This window comes from Stenella coeruleoalba (genome assembly GCF_951394435.1).
Source record: "Stenella coeruleoalba genome assembly, chromosome: 2".
NCBI classification, from domain to species: Eukaryota; Metazoa; Chordata; class Mammalia; order Artiodactyla; family Delphinidae; genus Stenella; species Stenella coeruleoalba.
The window spans coordinates 165228432-165252379 of NC_137147.1; the positions used below are offsets into that span (position 1 = coordinate 165228432).

Here is a 23948-nt window from a genome sequence, read left to right on the forward strand (position 1 = left end):
AATGGAATATCTTTTTTCGTGTATTTATTGTTGAGTCCTGAAATCATGTATGTCTGTGCATGTGTGTGTTCTTTGTAGCTGGAGGAATTCCCCTCGAAAAAGTAAAGCTAAATTTTTCTCACTCCTGCCTGAGCCCAGTGACAGGCTAATAAGGAAGAATGATGATAGTAATAAAATGGGGTGAGGGGTACATTCCTGAGATTTTGCTGCTTAGGAAATGATAGCCCTGTTACCGAATGACCACAGAGGGACTTGGAGTGAGACCCCGTCCCAAGTCTTTCTGATGGAGAGAGATGACCCTCCCTATGACTCATCACATCAGAAGCAAGTGCCGTATTAACAGCTTTGGTGACCACCTTTTCAACCCAGAGAACATAGCTGTACATTTTTAATTTGTTATGATTTATAACACTGAAATTGGTGTGAAATGGACCACAAATCATGGGTGTCAGAATCTGAAAATGAATTTTATCAGCTGAGGAAAGTGAATGCCTCTGGGATTTGCATAAGTTTCTCATAATTCTTTTCATATTACAGATGATGAGTATAACTGAAAATAAACTGAAAATGACACTAAGTAGCTAATTTCACATGTACACGTAAACATATATAAATATAGCCATTTAGCCTCGCTTTAGACTTTCCCTATAGTTCAAGGTGATTTGTACCTACCCATAGAAATATTTGTCTAAAATCCTTATAGTAAATATTAAGACCATTCATTACATCTCACAAATATCCGGGATTATCTACAGAAAAATGCGAACGTTAAAACAAGGTATTCACCGACTTTATTTTTTCACTGTACAAACTTGGAAGAGAGAATTTATACCAATATAAAAATGCTAAGATTGAAGAAGGATCTATCCCCAAATTTCAGATGTTGTAAATACCTTTCAGCATCACAAAAGAGCTGCCCTCGTTAGAAACTAACTTTGCATGCATAATTAATTTGAGCACCGCATTCCTCCTTCACAACCAGAAGAGAAATTGAATTCAGGTGTTTGGTGAACATACGGAGGATTTACTGAGAATTTATGACCTGTGGTTGGAGTGTAAAACCCCAAGATACTTGCTGATAAAACTTAATGAAGCTTGTGCAGAGGAGCTATTTTTATCTGTAGTTCGGTAATTGATACATTTCTTGGTTTAACCCTCCCACCCTTTCCCCCATTCCTCATAAATCTTCCAGTCTGAGAGGCAGAGCCATAGCAGAAAGCCAGTCTTCTTAGCCTGGTCCCGCTAATGCGGACCTAAGCTGAAGTTCAGAGTTGGCTTTGTCATGGCATTTTAGCCTGTTCCTTCCCTTTTAGTTTAGAAATGTATGCCTCTTCGCCTGCACAGGTGACAGGAGGCAAACCATGGGCCATGGGAAGAAGTGCTTCCACGTTCCTCTAAGAGAAGCAGAAGTTTTCAGAGGAGTGATACCACTTACTCTGCCTTAAGGAAGCAAACATGAGGCACGGTGGAGCCCATTGTTAGAATGTAGGCAACAAATTCATTGCCATTTAGAGGCTTTTCTTTTCCCCCTAGAGGAAGCACACTCTGGGGGACAGGAACCCGCCACAAACACACCCTAGCACTCTCTCTCTGCTGCTCTGTGTGTCCCCGGGATTTCACAAAGAATGCTCCCGATTTGAGTGGCAGGAAAGAGAACACGTGACACGTGCTCCATTTTACCATACGGGGTGTAATGGGTTTAATGAGAAACCCGGGTTTGCTCACTAATTTACAGCAATTAAGAACTCAGTTCTGACATCTGTAGATTATAACTACTTGTCTGGCGATTACAAGATCAGGAATGTTTTATGGTATTGCTAATCAGTAGAGAAAAATATCTAAGTGAGACGAGCGGTGTTCACCTGCAGCCTCTGAATGGCGTTGGTTCCTGGTCCCTGAGCTAGCATCCCTTCTTAGTTCAGTAACGTCACCACCACCCCCCCACCAACACTTTAGTCATCCCTGTTCAAGAACTTGTTTATGTCCACTTTATCACGCTGACAATCTGTCTATTTTGAAAGGATTACAACTCCATACATCGACGCGTAACATCACAGTAAGACATTGCTTAATGATCCGAGACGCTTGTGGTCATTGCTGGCTGCCTGTTTCCAAAGCTATGTGACGGGTCTGCCCTACATATGTTTTCTCCAGTGTCACTTTTTGCCTGCTCCAGTTTGGTTGTCTGTTTTAAGTGACATCCAGGAAATAGTTGAATTTTGTACTTGCCGCTGGTACTAATAAAGGCACTAAAAGCTTTTGCGTTCCTCGGATGTAAGAATTCATCAAGCAAGGGAGGGAAATACGCTCTAATTTTTCTCCAATGAAAATGTTTCCAAAAATACGAGTAGTCTTGCAGGATAGGTTGTTCCCATACTGTGCTGGATCTTTAGTCTTTCCGTCTCTGTAAATACCAAGGAAATCAATAAAAAGATAACATTTCCCTTAAAATAAGTCGACTAAAACCCAGAAACCTTGCACGAAGTTTGAGTTGTTAGCTAAAGACATCAGAGGTCAGCAGAACAGGATCTGAGTATAAACGAATGGAGTCTTGGAAGCTTTAACTTAACTATCGCCTTTCTAAGTGTGCTGGGATGCGAACCATAATGAGGTTTCAGCATCCTGACTGTGGCATCCCAGGATCCGGAGAGGATAGGTCTTTGAAGTGCCGGCAGGTGGAGGAGAAAAAGTTCCTTAAGCAGAGAGGCTGGTACTTTTCCCATCTGGTGCGCCCGTGGAACACCTGGGGGGAGGTGATAGAAATACATCAACAGGAAAAAGCTTCAAGTGTGCAGCTGCTTTATCTCCACGGTCTCAGGTATAATTTGGAAATCGGCTTTTGCATTGTTTTTAATTGGGAAGAAGAATAATGTCCTTTTGCATCCCCAGTCATTGGATGCCAAGTACAGGTATGAAATTCACTAGCATTTGGAGTAGAATTTTGTACTTAGGCCAGAAAGTAAATTGCTAAGGCTGAGAAGTATAGAGTAACAGTGAAGAGGCTGAAGGTATGAGCTGATACGGTTAACCAGAATCTTTACTGTGTCCCTGTTCTTTTGCAAATTGGGGATTGGAAGGACATCTGTTACAAACTGAATCCTTGGCAAAGTGACTAAAACCCGTTTTAACCAGGAATATCTCCTTGTGGGTTGTGTGTTGACCCAGATCCTAGCAGGTCACCAATTTCTGCCAGAAAGAGAAACTAGGATGAGTCCTTGAGTTTGGTTTTACCAAACCACCTGGTTGGTGGGGCTGTTCTCCCCACACTCGGGGAAAACATTGTTGCTTTGGCCTTAAGAGGGCTGATTTGCAGAGAGCATAGAACCAGAGTGGGGCGTTTTGGTGAAGTGATGGGGAGGTTGACAAAAGGGGTTACCCTAAGCCATTGGGTAGATTTCCGTGGGGTGTTCTTGGCTGTACGCTGGTGTCTAGTGGAAAGTGCACTCCATTGGTTTCACGTGTTAAAGTCTGGAGGTTACCATCTTTCAGTGACATCCTGTGCAATAGTATTTCCTTTGTGTAATTTTTCTAGGAGACCAGAACTTTGGAGTGATTAATCATATAAATGATAGTGGTAAAACTCATTCGTCAAGTATGATTCCTCTCTTTTACTCTGCTCTTCTAACCAACAGGCTTTGCAACAGGCAATATTTATTAGGCTGCAACTGTGGACAAGGCATAGTTCTGTGAGCACTTCCAGGCTACTTGCTTTCATTTAATAGTGTACAACGCCCTCACATTGTTTAAGGTGACATGGTGGTGATAGGTGGTGTGTGTGCGTACGCTGAAGAGAGCAAGGTTTAGGGAGTTTAGGTGTTATCTTTTGTTGTCATCAGAGGGAGACCTGCCATACAATCACATCGCAAACCCCTGTTTGCATCATATCCACTAACATCGTACCGGCCAAATCAAGTCCCACAGCCAAGGCCATCATCAGTGGGTATCAGTTTTTGCTGCAGAGCAAGTTAACACAGACTTAGCTTCAAACAACACATGTTTATTGTATCCGTTTCTGTGGGTCTGGCGTCTGGCAACGGCTTAGCGGAACGCCCCTGCTCAAGGTCTCATCCCGGGGCAATCAAGGTGTCAGCCAGGCTGGGTTCTCACTTGGAGGCTGTGCTTAGGGAAGCCCCACTTCCCTGCTCCTGGAGTTGTTGGCATTATTCTGTTCTTTGAAACTGTAGGATTCGTGACAGCTCCCTTCTTCAAAGCCAGAAAGGGGAACGAAGGACTAGTAAGATGGACCCTGTGTTCTTATTTAACCACGTACATGTAGTCGTACACATTTCTTGACCTTTGCCTCGTTTTACTGGATAGAAGCAAGTCACAGGCCCTGCCCACACTCATGTGTTTGGGTTGCACAAAGGTTGGGATCCCAGAGGCAGGGATCATGGGACACCTGAAAGTCTGTCCGTCATAAATATTTGCTAACAATTTACCTGCCGCAGGGATGTGACGTACAAAATATATGATTGTAATGAAGGCCTAAACTTAAGGAAGAGAAACACACACCCGTCTAAGTACCAAACACTGTAAAACAGTATCTGGGTCAGAGGACAGGGAGTATTGAGGAATTGAAAGGAGAAGATGAACATGGGCTGCAGTAGTTAGGAAAGGCTTCAAGGAGGTGGAATTTGACTTCCTGGTAGAATTGGAAAGATGGAAAGAAAAAGAAAGGGTATTACAGAAGAAAGATACGAGGAAATTTATCTCCTCTCTTCCTTGGAAGTGTCTCTTCTCTTGTACTAGAGTGTAGAATCATCTCCCCCTTCTGAGCCCATGGATACATCCCCTCCCTCTGTCTTCCTCCTCTCTTCGCTTTCCCTTTCTCCCTCCTTCTGTAGGAAGGAAAGTATGTACCAAGATGGTACCTCCTTGTTCAGAGCAATGAGGTTATTCTCCCTTCCATTGAATTCTGGGTCTTAAGGCTATGCCCTCTATTCCAGTTTTCTGGATTTCCCTTGCATAATTAAACATGCAAATGTTAAAGTATTTTTAGTCCATAAAGAATTCATCAGTCACATCACAAACACCTCTCTCTCAGCATATGATGGTCTGAAAAGATAGGTCAGAACTCAAGCCTGCAGGCCAGTGTGCCCAGTGTTAGATCAGGAGCAGAGGCAAGGCTGCATGGACAATGCCCAGTGGTCTTTTTTTTAAAATATTTGCTTCTTGGGCCTGTTACTAGGGGTCCACTAGCCTTATCTCGGTGCAGTGAAAGTAAATAACCTGGAAAAGCAACATATAAAATAGGCAGCATCTGTAGAATATGAAGTAGAGCTTACAAGCTAGCAGGCAACAGATATGTTTTTGTCTCACCTAGGACTGAAAAATTAAAATAAGCCAGTATTTAAAATTAGAAGGTAGGGGGCTTCCCTGGTGGCGCAGTGGTTGAGAGTCCGCCTGTCGATGCAGGGGACACGGGTTCGTGCCCCGGTCTGGGAAGATCCCACATGCCGCGGAGCGGCTGGGCCCGTGAGCCATGGCCGCTGAGCCTGCGCGTCCGGAGCCTGTGCTCCGCAACGGGAGAGGCCACAACAGTGAGAGGCCCATGTACCGCAAAAAAAAAAAAAAATTATAAGGTAGGGTGGGGACTATAATTCTGACTTCTCTCAAAAGAAAAAAGTTAGAAGGCAACATCAGACCCATATCCTTTCAGGGCAATGATCTACTGGAACCAAGTAGGGGCCTCCCTTTCTAGACCAAGCATATTTCTCCCAGTTGTCCAAGGACATACTTCGTGCTTCCAGCGCAGTGGGTCTCCTTCACTCTTTAGTTAATTGCCCTGCAGGCATTGGAATTTGTCCCAACTATGAAGCCTGCAGGCCTTGTTTTCAAAGTGTTGTCCGTAGAGCACTTGCAGTGCTTTCAAATGCATGCAGCTTCCTGGGCCCTGCTCTAGCCGGGCTGACTCAGAATATCTCAAGATGAGTCTCGATCGGCATTTTTTGAAAAGCACTCTGGATGGTGAGATTCATACACAAGACGTGTCTAGTGGTGAGACCCGCCCGCGATTATGAAGTTTCTTTCCTCATTCAGTGCACCTGTGCAGCGCAGATGCGGGGCAGGCTCAGATGCTTATCTACAGATAGGATTGTGGCTGCAGTTAGCATGGATTGGTGCTTTCAGCTACTGCTTGTGAAGCACATCGCAGGAGTCCAATCTGAAGGTTTTAAAACTTAGTACTCTGTGTGGTCTACCTCTGATAGGAGAGAGTACATTCCCACGGTAATTGGATGGGAAAGATTTAGGTTCCATCTAAGTCAGGGTTAGGTTGTACACGTGTGTTAGGGATCTCCATAGTGTATGATCCAATGTACGCTTTCTTGACCCTGTCAGAAAAAATCCCAGATCATTACGGGACCAAAATCCTCTTCATTTAGTTTAAAATACACACACACACACACACACACACACACACGAGTGTGTGCACGTGTATAAACACCAATGTGTAAGAAAGGCTAAATGCTAATGTTGGACATAAACCGTGTAGATTTTTTTTACCCAAAAAGCATCTCTGTCATTCCCATCCTCATCCCTCCTTTCTGTATACTCTTGGTAAATTATGATTTACTGACTCCTCATTAAGAGTTTTATTGTCTCATTCACCCATCTGATCAACTTAGGTGATATCTTTGTTATATTCCTCACCAAAAAAAAAATAATAATGAGCAACTTTAAGTTGGCAGTGAACCCAAGTATAAGCTGATTGGGGTCTGCAGGCATGCGTCACAAATGCTAATGAATATTTCAAATTTCCTTTGGCCTTCTTGGCAGAAGAGGTAACCAAGAGCTTTAGAAATCCAGATGCGACTTATTGGCCCTTAGAGCCTGGCCTGAGAGGCAGAACTAAGCAGTTGCAGTGGTTCCATCTCTAGAAGCCAGGGTTTCACCTGCAGACTGCCAGCTGTTATTCCCCAAGGATTCTTGATAGGCTTCCAGTCTTTGGAAATCTCCATCCATCAGAAAACCACTGCAGCCTTCAACCCTCGGGTGCTTTGCTAGTCTTAGGCAGGTCAGTCTGCTTCCTCTAGAGCATAAGAAGAAAGGAAGCAAGGAAAAGGGAGTGAAACAGTGGTCTCGCCAGCTGCCCAGATTTGGAAATAAGGTCAGAAGTGACTTCCAGATCTTGTCTTGTCCTATGAAAAGCATGAAGGTCACCAGAACTTAAAATTAAGGACTTGAGTCCACTTCCCTTGTTGTGAGACTGAGAATGTAAATTGGTACAGCCACTATGGAGAAAAGTATGGAGGTTCCTTAAAAAACTAAAAATAGAATTACCATATGATCCAGCAATCCCACTCCTGGACATATATCTAGAGAAAAACATGGTTCAAAAGGATACATGCACCCCAGTGTTCATTGCAGCACTGTTTACAATAGGCAAGACATGGAAGCAGCTTAACTATCCATTGACAGATGAATGGATAGAGAAGATGTGGTACATATATACAATGGTATATTACTCAGCCATTAAAAAAGAATGAAATAATGCCATTTGCAGTAACATGGATGGACCTGGAGATTACCATACTAAGTGAAGTAAGACAGAGAAAGACAAATATCATATGATATCGCTTATATGTGGAATCTAAACAAAATTTACTTCATGATGCAAAACCTTATTTACAAAACAGAAACAGACTTAGAGAATGAATTTACAGTTACCAAGGGGGAAAGATGGGGGGGAGGAATAGATTGGGAATTTTGGATTGACATGTACACACTGCTATATTTAAAATAGATAACCAGGGCTTCCCTGGTGGCGCAGTGGTTGAGAGTCCGCCTGCGATGCAGGGGACACGGGTTCGTGCCCCGGTCCGGGAAGATCCCACATGCCGCGGAGCGGCTGGGTCCGTGAGCCATGGCTGCTGAGCCTGCGCGTCCGGAGCCTGTGCTCTGCAATGGGAGAGGCCACAACAGTGAGAGGCCCACGTAACACAAAAAAAAAAAAAAAAAAAAAAGGAATGTCTAAAAATACCACTTGCCCTCTTGAATATCTGTCTAAAATCACCTCAGTAAGTCTCAATCATGAGAACAAAATGCAAACGTATTTCAAATGCCTAGATATTGTCTTAAAATTTCACTTCCTCTCAAACAGCACCATTTCACAGCAAGCTGCCATTTTTTCCTAGCAACTTCCATCCACAGATTGTATTTCTGAAGGGTGTTCACTGTTGCCCGTTTTGTCTTTTAGCAACAGATCAACTCCTAGCAACCATGATCGGATACAGCGTCTCCGGCAAGAATTTCAGCAAGCAAAGCAGGATGAAGATGTGGAAGATCGGCGACGTACCTATAGCTTTGAACAACCCTGGGTGAGTGTTTGGTGTCTTGGCACAGTCGTAGGAAGTCCTGCAACTTCCCTGCAGTAAAAGCCTCTAAGCTGTGACCTCAGACCTTTATGAAACAAGACAAGATGGAGCCAGACTCCTTTGACCTTTAGCATATTGACCTTTTCCTCATTTCCATCTGGGTTTCTTCACTGCTAATTTCATTTTATATCTTGTTGCACCATCTGTCCATTGCAGAATAGGTTTCATTTGCCTGATGACAAGACAGAGCAGAAGTATTCTGACTCTCAACTATGCATTTTTTAAAGTTTAGTTCAGTATTTTTCTATATGCATTTTTCTGAGAGTCAGAGCCTGAATAGATCAGTTCAACACGTCTATGGTGTATCTGCTCTACGCAAAGTACAGTATTTAGTGATTCTTGATTCTCCCCCATCTCCTGTGTGCATTTGTTGAGCCCCTGCCAGGTCTCTGCCTCTAGCCCATCTCCAGTCGTCCCTCCCATCGCCGCCAGAGGGACCCTTCTACGGCAGAGCTCTGAATGGCTTCTCAATGCCCCCAAGATAAGTCCAGATTCCACAGTGTGGCGGGCTAATTAATCCTCCCAATCCAGCCCCAGACTTGGGCTCTAATCTTGTGTTTTGCCATAGAGATGATGTCACTTCTGGGAATGGGAGGCATTGGAGCAGATTTGGGGGTTCATTATGATGGGAATTGTGAAGGCTTTCCTTGGAAACCTGAGAGAGTCAACTAGAGATGAGTAAATAAGCTGCCTGAGGCAGGAAAATCTAACTGAGGGTATTAGTAAGTCCAGTCAACATGACAGTGTGACCATAGCCAATAATGGTTTGAGGACAGGGAATAGAAAAATAATTTTAAAAAAATTAATTGACTAACTTATTTATTTTTGGCTGCATTGGGTCTTCGTTGCTGCGTGCGGGCTTTCTCTAGTTGCGGCGAGCGGGGGCTACTCTTCGTTGCGGTGCGCGGGCTTCTCATTGCGGTGGCTTCTCTTGTTGCGGAACACGGGCTCTAGGCGCGCAGGCTTCAGTAGTTGTAGCATGCAGGCTCAGTAGTTGTGGCTCACCAAATTAGTTGCTCTGGGCATGTGGGATCTTCCCAGACCAGGGCTTGAACCTGTGTCCCCTGCATTGGCAGGCAGATTCTTAACCACTGCACCACCAAGGGAAGTCCCAGAAAATAATTTTTTTTTAAAAAAATTTATCTTATTGAAGAATAGTGGATTTACAATGTTGTGTTTATTTCTGCTATACAGCAAAGCAATTCAGTTATATATTCTTTCTCATATTCTTTTCCGTTATGGTTTATCACAGGATATTGAATAGAGTTCCCTGAGCCATACAGTAGGACCTTGTTGTTTAGAAAAATAATTTTTTAGTTGAATTCTGTGATGAGGATTGGCAAGACAGACATGGCAGAAAGTCAAGGAAGGCAAGCCTGGTGCGGGTACTGGTGAAGCACTGCCCCCTGTGGGCAGGGTGGGCAGTACAGCTCAGGGATGAACAGTATTCACCTCAGGGATGAACCGGTGGTCAGTACCGCTCTGGTAGCCTGGCAGGCTGCTGGGAGTGGAGCTGGGGGTGCCAGCAGTCTAGGATTATAAAGCTTAGGAGGCTGCGGTCAAAAGAGTGTATTTTTGGAGTCCAGGAAAATCTGGATGATGTTGGGATCAAAGGTGTCCCGTCCATGCATGTGAGTTCCTGAAGTGGAGGAGTGATTAGGGCCCAAAACGTGTATCGAGTTCAGTTCAACGTGTTGGGTGTATGATCACACTCGATATTTGGGAGAGTAGGGGCAGACAAAGAATGGTGTGAGAAAAGGCTGACGTGGACCCGAGTGTGGTTAGATTGTAGGGAAGGAGAGATGAAGGTGGGAAGGTTCTAGGAGCTTTCAATGCTAGACTGAAAGTCTGAACAAAAATGGTATCGGGACAGAATGCCGGCCCACTAGCCAGGTTAGAAAAAATAATTTTAAATTTTTTCTCCAGGCCTCAGTTTTCTTATTTGTAAACCAAGGGGGCTAGAGTAGCTGATTGTCAGTTACTAAACCTTTCGTTAGAATGAACATTTAAGAGGAAGCTGGGGGTGTTGAGTAAAGCAGGTGTCAGCAGAGCTCCTTGGGTTGAATACAGAGGCTGCTGCCATGGGTCGGAGCTTCTCCAAGTGTAGTCCACGGACCAGCACCTTCAGCTTCTCCTGGGAGCTTGTCACACGTGCACGTTCCTGGGCCCTGCCTCAGACTTACTGGATCTGAACCTCTGTGGGTGGGGCCCAGGAATCTGTATTTTAATAAGCCCTCCACGTCATGTCGAAGGATGGTCAGCTCTGGGAAGCATTGCTCCAGAGTTTAGATCATCACTGAAGTTCTTTTTGGTCCTAAAATCCAGCAGCCTCAGTACACTCCACACAAAGCCAGGAAAGGTTCTGATCTGGGGTTTGGTGATCAAGTTGGAGTTTGTGGAAGGTTCATGTTGCAAGTGAAAGGAGAAGAAGGAAAAATTGGAGAAGGCGTCCCAGTTTGAAGGACCTCACCTTGGTTCAAGTGAGGAAGATGGGACCTTAGAACAGGCAATATGAGACCGGCATCCCGGAGGAAAAACTCAGGAAATCAGTCGTAGCTGACTTTGGGAGGTTATGAAACATGTGCAACGGATTGAATACGTGTGACAATCTAACTGTCCTCTGCAACAATATCACTATTAATAATATTTAGTTTATTTTTCTAGATGATCCAGTAAACCGAGTTATTCCTGTGTAGCGACAGGATGGAATTATGTTCATCTACTTCTGTTGTTTGGCTCAATGACTCCACCTAGTCCTGCTAGGTCTCCTAAAGCAGGCTTCTTTTGTGTTGCGGGGTAAACATCCTTAACTGTGTGTATTTGCACAAAGGTGCTGAAAGGAAGAATGAGGCCAGTGGCAACCTGAAGGGATAAACAGCCGCTGCATATGGATATGGTTCTCACAGCCCTTAACTCTAGCAGCCCAGGCCCTCCAAGGGCTTTTCACTCCTCGTCCAGCCCAGGAGGGGCAGCGTCACGCCATTTTACTTTACCAGGGCATGTGGATTATCCAACCAGCATGTCTTAGTCCGTAATTAGTCATTTAACTCACCAAATTTCTTGAGTGTTGATTATGTTCTGTTATTGTGTTTGGTTCTGGAAAACAAAGAAAGAATGCCCTTAGGATCCCACAGTGGAGCTGATACAAAGGAAAGGCGTACTTTTACAGTCTTGAGAAGGGGATGCAGGGACTATTGAACACAGAGAAACCACACCCAAATTGATTGTGGGTGGCTGGGCACAAAAAAGCTTGAAAGAACACCTCTTTGAAGTTGGAAAATATTTTAAATATACAACTTTGAGAAACAGAGGGCTCTATCTTTGGGAACTAAAATTAATTGGAATTATTTCTGGTTAGTTATCCACATGCAAGATCTCCAGGTTTGTTGGAGGCTAAATGAGCATTTCCTCCTTCTTGGCTCTAGAAGTTTTACGCTAGGAGATGTGGCAACCATTTGGTATCCATTAGGTTTCTTTATAAGTTTTTTTTAATGAGGGGCATGAATATGTTGGCACATGTTTCTATGTTATCTGCTTAATATGAGCAATCATGTTGGGAAAAAAATGTTTGAGAATGTCTTGTACGTTAGGAAACTCAACTACTGAAGGTCATAGGCCAAATTATTGCATATCAAAATGCCGTAGCAACTTCAGATGGACAACTTGGCTTGTATGATCATTTCCTGTAATGACTGAGCGGGGAATTATTTGGATGACAAGCTGATTACCTTGGGAATGGAATAATTTCCTAAATTGTGGGTCAGAAGTTGACCTTCTCCATTTATTTATTTATTTATTTATTCATTCATTCATTTATCAAACAATTGGGATCTTGCTGTGTACTCTCCATTCTACAGATCGTGTAAATGAGTGTAAAGTGACTGTAATTCTACTCAGTGTATTAATTTTCATACAAATTCTCATTGTTGCCTTATGAAGAGCTGCTCAGTTGTTCAAAATGTAACGTAGCCTGTAGTTTTTATGATCTGTTTTACAAAATGAGCTTTGAATATCTTGGAATCTTGATTCTTTTCCCGTATGTATTCTGACCTTGAAAGATCACTGTGTTTGGAAAGGATGAGGCCATGATCTCACCCACTGGAATTATTTGTAATCATTTTAGTGTTAAGGAACCACAAGCCCATCTTCAAGCTGTGTGTACAGTTTAGACCATATGAATTGAAATTGCCCCGCTTGTCAGAAATGCCCACACATGAAGTGCAGTCAGATGTATCATTTAGAAAAATATCCAGGCCAATGACTTTACATACAGAGAGAGATGCTGCAGAAAATTCTTCCAAGGGGCCCTTTTCAACTTATCCATTTTCACAATGTTCTCTCTACTCTAGCAGAACAGTACGCACCTGTTCCTGGGCTTTTGTTCAAAATAACGTTTGGGCCTGAGGGAGCTGATTTGTGGCACCAAAGGTCCTTCGATGAGCAGAGGCCCAGGACATTTCCTTAGCTCCATAACTGAAGTGAATTCCCTCCCAAGCTGAGTAAAAGAAGAAGAAAAAGCAACTTCTTCCCCCAAAGCAGGGCCAGGTGCAGCATAAATAAAGCGGCAAGTTGCTGTAAATCTTTCTTAAGATAATGGAACAATAGCTGACGTTAGGGTTATTATCACAGAGCTCAGATATGGACAGGACTTAGTGTTGCTTTTAAAAGAATTAAATTGCAGGCTGCAGACCTAAGCACAGTATGCTGTTAAAACTTTACAGATACCTGAGTGTTGCCCACAAGCAGACTTCCTGGCTGAGACTGTTGATGGATGGGATAATGGAGCTTTTAATAGCTGTGTTGCTAAATCCTTTCCATCCTGGGTGGGTAGTGACTGAAAGCAGTTTAGTCCTTCAGATAGAAAATTGATCCTCCAGGATATGAATATCCTGTTCTCCCCCCAGCTTTCTTCCTAGCTGTCTGTCCTTAAACAAATTAAAAAAAATCTGTCCCTTTCTCCATTTTCCTGCCTTGGACTTTTAACAACTCCCCTTTCCCATTTAGGTTCTTGCCTGATTTAGTAAGAGGGCCAGTCACAGTGCACAGCCATCCTGCACCCCTAGACTGCCTTCCCTGGACCTGGGGAATTTGAGCAGATGATGCTTCTCTTTTTGTCTTCCTTTTTTTTTTTGTGCGGTACGCGGGCCTCTCACTGTTGTGGCCTCTCCCGTTGCGGAGCACAGGCTCCGGACGCGCAGGCTCAGCGGCCATGGCTCACGGACTCTGCCGCTCTGTGGCATGTGGGATCTTCCCGGACCAGGGCACGAACCCGTATCCCCTGCATCGGCAGGCGGACTCTCAACCACTGCGCCACCAGGGAAGCCCTGTCTTCCTTTCTTTAAGACTTCAGAGGTATCTGCTGTCATTTCTTCCTAATGGGTCTCCACGCCTGGACTCAAGAAATATCTTCTTAGTTGATAGGCTTGCTGTGTGTAATGTTACTCCAGCTCAAATTGGGTGGCAATCACCTCTCTTGAAAATCCACCTGGAGGAAACCATTCTTGCAGCAAAGGGGTGCCCTTTAGTTATGGCAAGGGTGTCTCTGTGCTGCTGCAGAATAGACCCTTTTCTTGGAGTCCCATGACCCACCCTCCAAGCCAAAGCCTCCATGACCCATGGGCTGTTCTACCCACAGAACCCTCCGGTGGTGAAGTGCATGAGCCTGCCTGCCACCCAACAGTGAGGGACACTGGAGGGCTGCTCCTTTATTTTCAACCTACTTGCTGATTAAGATGGGAAAATAGATCCAAACCCTGGTTGGGAAAGATGAGAAGAAGACAAATAGTGTGTTAAGACCAAAACACATATTTATAAAATCTTGATGAGGGAAATTGGTATGTGTGGCAATTTTTCAACCATTACTCACATCATTAGTAGCAATTAAGCTTTTCAACATTCAGAACCCACAGAGTTCAATCGATAGCTGTGTAAGTACAGTGTGTGATGGGTAGAGGGGAGGGCAGGGAGGACAGGATCTAGAGACAAAAGTTAACTTTATTTGGATTAGAGGTTGGCAGTAAGTTCTCTATAGAAAATCATTACCAATATTAGCAATGGCCACTTTTAAACAGAGTAAACAACTTACACTCTCAACACGACTAAGTGACTATTTGTTATCAGAATGTGGAATTCATACTAGGATTGCAGTGCATTTGAATTACTAAAATAAGGACTTTAAATCTCAAGGGATATCATTGTTCTTTGTTTTATCATTATCATCATCTTCATCATAGGTTTTCATCCAAAGCACAGAAACTTCTTGTATTTTATTTTTGTTTTCCCTACATGCCCTGGACATATGTGAAAATTTGAAATTTTTTATTATTCATTATTTAAGTAGAAAACTCACCCTAAATTCTCATTCATAAGACTATTACATATATGTGTATGTGTGACTATGTACACGTGCACACACACATATGCATACGTGCTCTTTTTCTTATCTATGTGAAGAAAAATTCGATTATTTAAGCAGTATTAAATATTAATAAAACTACTGAATTTTATTTCATAAGAGACACACACACTTTTATACGAAGCTCTAAAAATCTTATAATACCACCTGGTTCAAATTAGTACTGAAACTTTGTACAGTATACATTTATTTTTGTTCTTTCTTTAGTCTATTAACAGTTTGGGTTTTGTATTTTTATTTTTTGTATCGTCTATTTTTATTTTGGAAAAATAAGGATGATTTTTATTTAATGGAGAGAAATGCGTAAGGACTTAATTTAGCGAAACACTGTACAGAAGATATTTTCAATATTTTGTTCTACGTTAGTGATACCAAAACTGCGCAGCTTTCGAAGCTTTATGTAATTTTTTATATAATATAAATCGCATCTCTTCATAATCACAATAAAGACCAGTACTTTGCAGCTCATTTACAAAAGCAACCTGCATCATTTTCACTTGTGGTTTTAAACATAAGCCATGAAGACAGTCACGTATCGTGGTTCTCCGGTGTATTGTGTAAGAGATAATCATGTATATCCTTCTGTCTTATAACCTCTGTCATTATTATAGCCTTGGCAACCTGGGCTATTTTTTTACTTAAAAGGTAGCTGCTTGTCACCAGTTTCATCACAAACAAGGCCGGGGTTATTTATGATTTGCACTCTCAAAGCTGAGCTATTGCCTTGCTGTCTGGCGAATCTCTGGAATCATTACAATTATGTGTTCCCTGCGTGTTTCCCTGTATAGATGTTGCTTTGTTGTTGTAGCTGCTGATGCTGTTTTATCCGAAAACATGCCCTTCTCTCTGGGGTTAAACCTGATCTCTTTCTTCATTTCTATCTTTATTTTTGTGATTTTGGACTCTAGATACATTTTTCTATTTTTGCCGTAGGGAACCACAAAACCACAGTATCTTAAAGTTGGGGCTGTCGGTGGTAAGACTGTTCCCACAATTTACGTTTTTACGAGATCTTCATTGAAATCATGAATCAGGTTATTTTTGATTCAGGCCAAGTAGAAAACTTGCCAGGACGACCTTCTCTCATTGTTCCTCTGGACGCGTCATGCACACAATCTTCCTTGAAATCTGCAGCCCAGTCAACTTTCATCCTGAAACTAAGGGTGATTCTTTCTTTCTTTTCTTTTTTTTTCTTTTTTTTGGCTGTGTGGTGGCTTCGTTGCTGCACCCGGGCTTTCTGGCTTTCTCTAGTTGCAGCGAGCGGGGGCTACTCTTCGTCGAGGTGTGCGGGCTCTAGAGCACAGGCTCAGTAGTTGTGGCGCACGGGCTTTGTTGCTCCGCGCCATGTGGGCTCTTCCCTGACCAGGGATCGAACCTGTGTACCCTGCACTGGCAGGCAGATTCTTAACCACTGCGTCACCAGGGAAGTCCCAGTGATTCTTTCTAATAACCTACTCTTTTGCATGCTCTGAAAAGAGAATGAGAGTAAAATATTAATAGTAAGGCTGAGGTTTGTATTTCATCAGAGTGAGCAAACAGAATGAAATATGTCAGTTTGCTGATTCCAAACTCATTCCCTCATTCTAAGTCTTCAGATCCCATGATAATTTCATTACTGGGGTTCATCCAGATCCACCAGATGTGCCACTGATAAACAGTATCAGAAAATCAGAAAACGCACAGTAGCGGAAGCAAAAGCCCTTCAACTTTTTTTTTTTTTTTTTTCCTCCGTCAGAATCAAATTTTCAGGCCTCTGGGAGAAACACCTTTCTACAAGACCTTGCATTTTCTTTTCACAGCTCCACAAGCAGCGTGTCACAGAACGGCGGGAGCTTGAAAAGCTGGTTACTAAATCCTGCAGCAGCATGCCAGGCCTTTCAAGACTGTTTGACACATGTGTGTAGCTTAGACGGGCTGTAAAGGAAAGGAAAATGGGGTTCTTTTCGAAGGCGTATCTCCTTGCTTCACTTTCCCCGTCCAGTGGCCCTTCCCCAGGCTCCCCACCGATAATAGGTCAGCTCAGTGCTCTTCGGGGCCAGCCTCATCAAGGGTCATGGAAGAAACTGTCTGTCTGCTTAATGTTGTCGATGAACAATTGCTTCATGCTCTGTTTGTATAAGCAGAGCTCACTCGGCAATGTGTTTTCTTTGAACGGTGTTGTGGAGTGGGTCTCCAAACACACATTTGTTCCAAGGCGTGTGGTTATAAACATCCACTCGTAGAGACCGGGGTATTGTAAAGCCTAACCTCTTCGCCCATTATTTTTGTATCGGGATATTTTTAATATGCTCGCTGATGATGTACATATGCTTTGAAATTTTGTCCTGCACATTGCCTCATCATTGCTTACCAACAAATGGGCTATGCTAGCTAGGCAGAAAGGGGACAATAGAGATTGCTTTCTTTCTCTTCACACAAAAACCAACCAGAGGAGCCACTCTTTAAGGAACAAACCCACGTGTTATCTTACACGCTCCAAACGAAGGCTGAGACTCATATGATTTCAGAAAATGATTATTGAGCCCAGGTCTCTCATTGGCTTTCAACTCTAGAAGAAAATCCATAACTTGTTTATAAGAGACAGTCTTCATTCAGAATAAGCCTATCGCACAGTGTTGCATAACACAAAGGGGTCAGAGGTCGGCGAGCACTAAAAAGGAGTACTTAAGAGTGACTGCCATTGATGCTGGGATCAACCACTGTCCGCTGTTTTGTAAAGTTAGAGGCATCGTTGTCTGTTTTGAGTGGAGCTACTTTCAAAAGGCCAGATCTCGAAGGTGAGCTGAACGCTGACGGTGAGAAGCTAAAGCATCCACAGGGGCCCAGCATCATATATCACCCAATATCTGGTTTTGGTCAGTGGCAGCAATGAGCAGATGACCTGCTGACCAAAGTATTTAGCCAGAGGATGGAAAATTTCTCTGTAGCGTATAATTAACCTAGGTAAAAATGCCATATCCTCATAACTAAGGCAAAATGTGTTATTTCATAACCAATTCCAGTAGCTGTTAGCTTGCAGATTCATTCTTCTGATAAGTGTTTCTGTTCGCATGTGGCTGCCATCCGTGGACTGGAGGACCTGTACGTGGTGAACACTGCCTAGTTTCAACTAATTTTGGTTCAAAATTTAGCTGTCATCCTTTAATAAAAGGGGAATCAGCTACATTGTATCCTACTGCTAGAGTAAAATACATAACTACCGAAAAGATTCACCAGCATGGCCCACTTCCAAGTGTGTACCCTTGGACTTTCCCACTGTTGTGAATTATTGTAGCAAATTTTTATATTTTTTGGCATTGCTTCTAGATTTCTGAGCAGCCTTACTCCCCTGTATTTGCTGTATATACAAGGGATATAAACTAGTGTCTAATGTCAGTATTTACCAAACCTCACTTAGGCAGGCTAGAAAGGTGGACGTCTCAATTTTAAACCATTCTAAAGCCGTAATTAAAATTTAGGATGATGGGGTATTTGGGGCTCATGAGATCAATGAGATGCCTCCTGAGAAAATTGCACTTGATTTTTAAGAAATTCACGGAAGTTGAAAATTGTTTCTAAGTCAGTCTATGAGAATGGAAACAGTCACAGGTCCCGTGATATTCGTAATTCCTTTCTCGTGACTCGTGTTGCGTTTTCCCCCTGCAGCCCAACTCCAGACCGTCGGCGCAGAGCGGCCGGCACTCGGTGTCGGTGGAGGTGCAGATGCAGCGGCAACGGCAGGAAGAACGTGAGAGCTTCCAGCAGGCCCAGCGCCAGTACAGCTCCCTGCCCCGGTACGAGCACCCCACGCGCACCCCCCGCGTGTCGCCATCCTCCCTGTCCTTGTCCCTTGGGAAATCCCTCCTCCCCAGTGCACTTTCTCCAATAACGAAGAACCGCACGTAGATAGTGGGAATCATCGCTTACTTAGAGCCCACCTTACCACGTGGCAGGGAGACCCGGAGGGAGGTGTTTTAGGAGATGCCCAAACCTTCACCAGACAGCTCCCTCACTGGACCTGAAGTGGCTTGATCCACGAGGACTGGTCTTAGGGGTCAGACCTGGGTTCTGGTACAGTAAGTCCCCTACGTATGAACGAGTTCCGTTCTGAGAGCACGTTTGTAAGTCCAATTTGTTCATAAGACCAACAAAGTTAGCCTAGGTACCCAACTAACACAATCAGCTACACAGTGCTGCACTGTAATAGGTTTAGAATACTTTTCACACACATAATACCTAAAAGACAAAAAATAAACATCTTTAATCTTACAGTACAGTACCTTGAAAAGTACAGTCGTACAGCAGCTGGCATCCAGGGGCTGGCATCGGGTGAACAGGCAAGAAGAGGTACGGACTGGAGGAGGGAGAGGAGGTGGGAGGCGGTAGAGCTGAAGGATCGTCAGCAATAGGAGACGGAGGGCGAGCTGCCATGTCCCTCACGCCTGTCGTTGACGGCACAGGTTCTGGTTCCTTGCTGGAACCAGATGCAGGTTCACATCTTCGCAACTTGGAGGTTCGTATGTAGGGGACTTACCGTGTTGGTTCTGCGACCTCCCGTGGGGCTGGAGACAGATTCCTCAACTGAGAAATGGAAAGAGAACTTTGCTCAGCTCAGGGGTAACTAGGATAAATGATATCTTGTAAATCTAGACTTCTCCAAAAGGATAGGGGCTAAATGCTCCAGGCACCGTATCTAAGGGGGATCAGTGGTCCCAAACCTGCCTCTCTTGCCGTCCTGCCATCCTTGCTTCTGCTCAGTGTTGAACCTCGGAGAGTCCCGGGATGTCCACTTGCCTAGCTGATGGCTGAGCCAGAAGGGTTTCCCTGCCGGGCTCCCCACGTGGAGGCCCCTCTGCCCCAGGGCTTCTCTGCCAAAGGCCTGAGAGCCCTCAGGTAACGGCGCCCTAAGGCATTGAAATAGCCATTTTCCAAGTCTAAGTATTGTAAATAATGAAAGTGTTTAAAACCATTCAGCTTTCCAGACTTCCCCAAAGAAGTCACGCCTATCATCACAATTCTTACAGGCGTTTGTACGGAACACGATTTCAAAACCAGGTGACAAAATCATGTTGGGTGGAAAACGGTCTACTTACCATGTTTATATCAAGTAGACCATTTTGAATTTGGGGGAAAAGAGTGCTGGGATGGGGCAAAGTTGACCGACTGATATAAAAGTGATCCTGATTCTAATAAAGGGGAGTCCTTTTAATGTTAAATAACCACCATAACAGGCCCGGGGGACTTCACTGCACTGACCCGGGTCAGCCACGCCCACATGGTGTGAGTGCAGCTCTGTACCAGGAGGGGCACTGCCTAGTGTGGGAACTCGATCACTCAGCTGTCCTCTCTCAATCCGTAAAGCTGTGTCTCCTTTGAGTACGGAAGTATCCTTTCTTTTACATGGGAGCATAACTAACAGTTATTGAGCCCACTCTAGGCAAGAGTCATTGAAGTTTAGGTCTAGACAAGACCTTGGAGAGCACGTCTTACAAGGAAACAACTCAGAGAAATTAAGGTACGCCCCTCAAGGTCCCACACTAGTATGTAATTCCACCAGAATTCAAACCCCACCCTGCCCAGCCCCGACGCTAAACCACTATCTTGTAATGCTCATTGCCACCGAGGGCTTTGGTGCTCACTTTTGGAACGTGAGCAGATATGGACATAAAGGTCTCTGTGCTCTGCTGCCCTTAGCACTTGGGGGGAGGCCACCACCTGAATCACCCCGGAGCATCAAATGGGCAACACTTCAAGGATTACGCAAAAAGCTTCTGCTGTGTAAGTTCCCTTCTTGCAGCCTGTCAGCTTGCCTTCCGTCAGAAAGACGAGCGTGATGATGGGGATGACCTGACACGCCTGATGTGGCCCTGCTGTCCCAGCCACGCAGTGGCCATTGTGCATCACGCCCACGCGGATGGTGGTGTCCGCGCAGGGGCTGTGATCTTATCTTATTGGCAAAATGTTTGGCTTCTTATACTTTAGTTGTGTTTGACACTATTTGTAAGAAATGGAGGAGAGCTCTCATAAAGTGTGTGTAAGAAGAAAGTGAGATGGGAAATGGCCAGGACTAGGGAAGGGAAGGAGGGGGGATAGGGGCGGGAGAGCCTGGTGGGAGGAGAGACTCTGGGGCCCCATCCTCGGGAAGAGGACCAGAGAGAGGCAGGTGCACCAGATTACTCCTGCTCACCTTCCAAAGTCGCTCAGTTCTCCAAACGGATCCTTTCATCCTGGCGCCCCCTCTCCATCTCCACCCCTAACCCTCTCCAGCTCTCCCGTCCTCTGTGCTTCTCTCCCTCCTCTCCCCCTGAAGCACAGGCAGAGGCACCTGGCATTCCATGGACCAGCGGCTTGCCGCTGCTGGGACTATTGCTGTCAGTTAGTGTTTCCCTAAAGAACCAGAACTTTCCCTCTGGTCATTTATAACTCCCTTACTATTAGCCATTTTATTCTGTGCGGATAGGAGAAAAGTAGAAATCTTAAAATTAAAGAGCTGTGTGAGTTTAGGTGAGTGGGGCTGGTCGGCCTGTACATCACATTCACTTCTTTTAGAGTACAGTTGGGGAGTTAATTTGCATATAACTTATTGTCAGCCCTCCGTATCCATGGTTCCATCCACGACTCCTCTGTGTCCATGGGTTCAACCAACCACAGACCCTGTCGTCCTGAGGTACTTACTCTTGGAAAATATCCATGTACAAGTGGATCCGTGCAGTCGAAACCCATGCGGTTCAAGGGTCAACTGTAATTCCCCAACGTGCATCTCTGAGTGAGGGAATTAGGAATGCAGGGCCTTGCACACAGCTTGGTTCCTTGCAGGAAACCTCACTCAGCCAGAGGCTGGAGATCGGAGGGGGGCTGTGACCCGCACGAGCTGGAGGCGAATCCCCGTTTCTGACATGTGATATTCTTCAAAGACACTTGACCTCAGCTCTTCGGATGTGGACAATTAGTGGACTTTGGTCCGAGCAAGTTGCTGCGGCATTTGATACCAAAACGATTTCACGCACACACAAAGGGTTCAGTTGCAAAGTGGAGCATAAAAGGAAACAAATGGTCGAGACTGTATCAGGCGCACTAGGTGAGGTGGTTTGAATTAGAGGGATGTATACGCACCAGAGGGGTTTGTAAATTCTCACTGTGATTAAGGAAACCTATAGGCAGAATTCAGGTTGCACCGTGAAACGTCAGTAAGAAACACTGGCCAGGTGGTAACACGAGATCGGGGGAAGGGGACACGAGTGGCCACACGCTTAATTCTCAATCAGAGGAGGATTTCTTTTTTATTTTTGTATTCCTAAGTTAGTTTTCTTTTTTCTGTTTTACTTTCTCTTTTTAAATCCTTTTAAAAATGCCTAGCTTAGTTCCTTCGTATCCAAAAGGCAGCTCTAAATCTAGTAGAAAAGTATGTTGGGTCATAGTCACTGATAGAAAAACATACTCAAGATGCTTTGTTGAATGCTTTTCTTTACCTTTCCTCTGCATCTTTCCTCCTGCCATTGGTGGCTTCTTGCTCATCCACCTTGCTTCCCGGCTGTGTCTCCACGCCCTGACTCAGTCTCCCCCACAGGCCCGTTTATTACGTGTCTCGACTGCCTCTCACCTTGTCAGCTGTGGTCTGTCTTTCTTCATCCCTGCGTGTCCTCCTCAGCGCAGTGACTGACGGCTTTCCTCAGGCGCTGGGGCTTTGCTGGGTGTCCTGTACATGACAGTGGTCTTCAGGCATCATCACTAAGAGGGAGTTATTGCCACACCAGGGTCCGTGCTTTGGGTCGACTCACGAGTCTCCAGTGAGCGCATTCCAGGACCCAACAAACCTGCGTGTTGACTGTAAAGACATTCATTGGAAGGAATGATGCTTTGTTGCTCCTGTGGTTATTCGTGGCCTTTGAGCAAAGCTGGGACAGTGGGAAGCTTGCTTCTGATTCTAACTCTGGGACGTGTTTGTGAGTTGCTTCCCCGAGTGAGGGTTCTCCAGATAGTCTTTGGTGCCTTTCTCTGCTCCCTGATCTCTACCAACCCTTCAGACAAAAGACAGAAAGCTGAACTTTTTGTTTATTTTTTTCCCTTGGTCAGAAAGATGCCCTCCCAAACCCAGAGCCTAATTATTGGAGACAAAGTCACTTGAAAGTCACCCAATAGTGAACCATGTACTATATGCCACACTTTTGTGAGCATTTTACGTCTGTGATTTCATTTATTTCTCCCCAGAACCCTATGAGATTAGAGATTATGCCTGTTTCACAGATGATGCACCTTGGGCCCAGGGAGGATAACCCTCCCAGGCTCACACAGCCACACGCGCAGACCCAGGGCTGGATCTGTGTCCGCGGGACGCCCAGCCTCTCTCACACTGTGCTCCGCGCCTGCGTGCCTCATCTTCCAGGGGAGGAGACTCTCTGTCTGCTGCTTTCTTGTGTTTCTCTACAACCTGCTCATTTCTTGTCCTCTTCTTTAATCAAGAGCTTGTTGCTACGCTAGCTTCCTTTCTGAGGAAGCATGTGTGTGTGTGTGTGTGTATGTGTGTGTACGTGTGTCCATGCATCCATGTGTACATATCTGTGTGTATGTACTTTCCTCAAGTGTCTTACTTCGAACCTCAGGGAGGTTTTCTTCCTTCTCTCTAAACTGCTTAATTTGAAGAAAATTTTAGCTTCAAGAAATTCTTTCTCCCACATCGTCATAATTTCCATCCTGAACAAACCGTTAGTGAATTCTCAGTGTGTTTGAATACAAAAAGACTCTGTTTTCCTGGACTGATTCAAAATGCAACTTCCGGTACGTGCTTACGTGGAGCAAAGCCTCCGGCATCATGGAGTTGGAGACGGGGATGGACAGGGCTAGTGGATCCCCGTGGACCAAGGGTGAAGAAGCCTATTTCCGGTTATCCTTAAACTGATAACTAACCTGTGAGGGAATCCCACGTTGTTGCTATAACATCAGTAACAAGTTTGTTGTTAATTAAAGTTTCATGATTGATGTCAAATCCCTTGGTTTCATGCTGGCACTCTCCATCACTCATTGCTCTGAGCAGATTAATTTATGACTCTTTAAGTGAAGGTAATCAGTGCTTTAGGCAAATAAACTAGTCCATCAAATATAAGGATTCTTGCCTGGGCGGACGGTACACATGGCCCGATTCCCGTTAAAAGGATGGATATACTGTAGACTGTTCAGTTAAT

General features: G+C 44.5%; 1 protein-coding gene across 14 annotated transcripts in view; it reads left to right on the forward strand.

Annotated features, from left to right (window-relative positions):
• Positions 1 to 23948, forward strand: part of PARD3 (par-3 family cell polarity regulator) — a 637508-nt gene that overhangs the window by 609750 nt on the left and 3810 nt on the right. For all 14 annotated transcript variants that reach the window (XM_079913062.1, XM_079913076.1, XM_079913072.1 and 11 more), the window contains 2 exons: positions 8198 to 8318; positions 18436 to 18563. In XM_079913062.1, coding sequence (XP_079769188.1) covers positions 8198 to 8318; positions 18436 to 18563 — 249 coding nt within the window. The remainder of the gene's footprint in view (positions 1 to 8197; positions 8319 to 18435; positions 18564 to 23948) is intronic.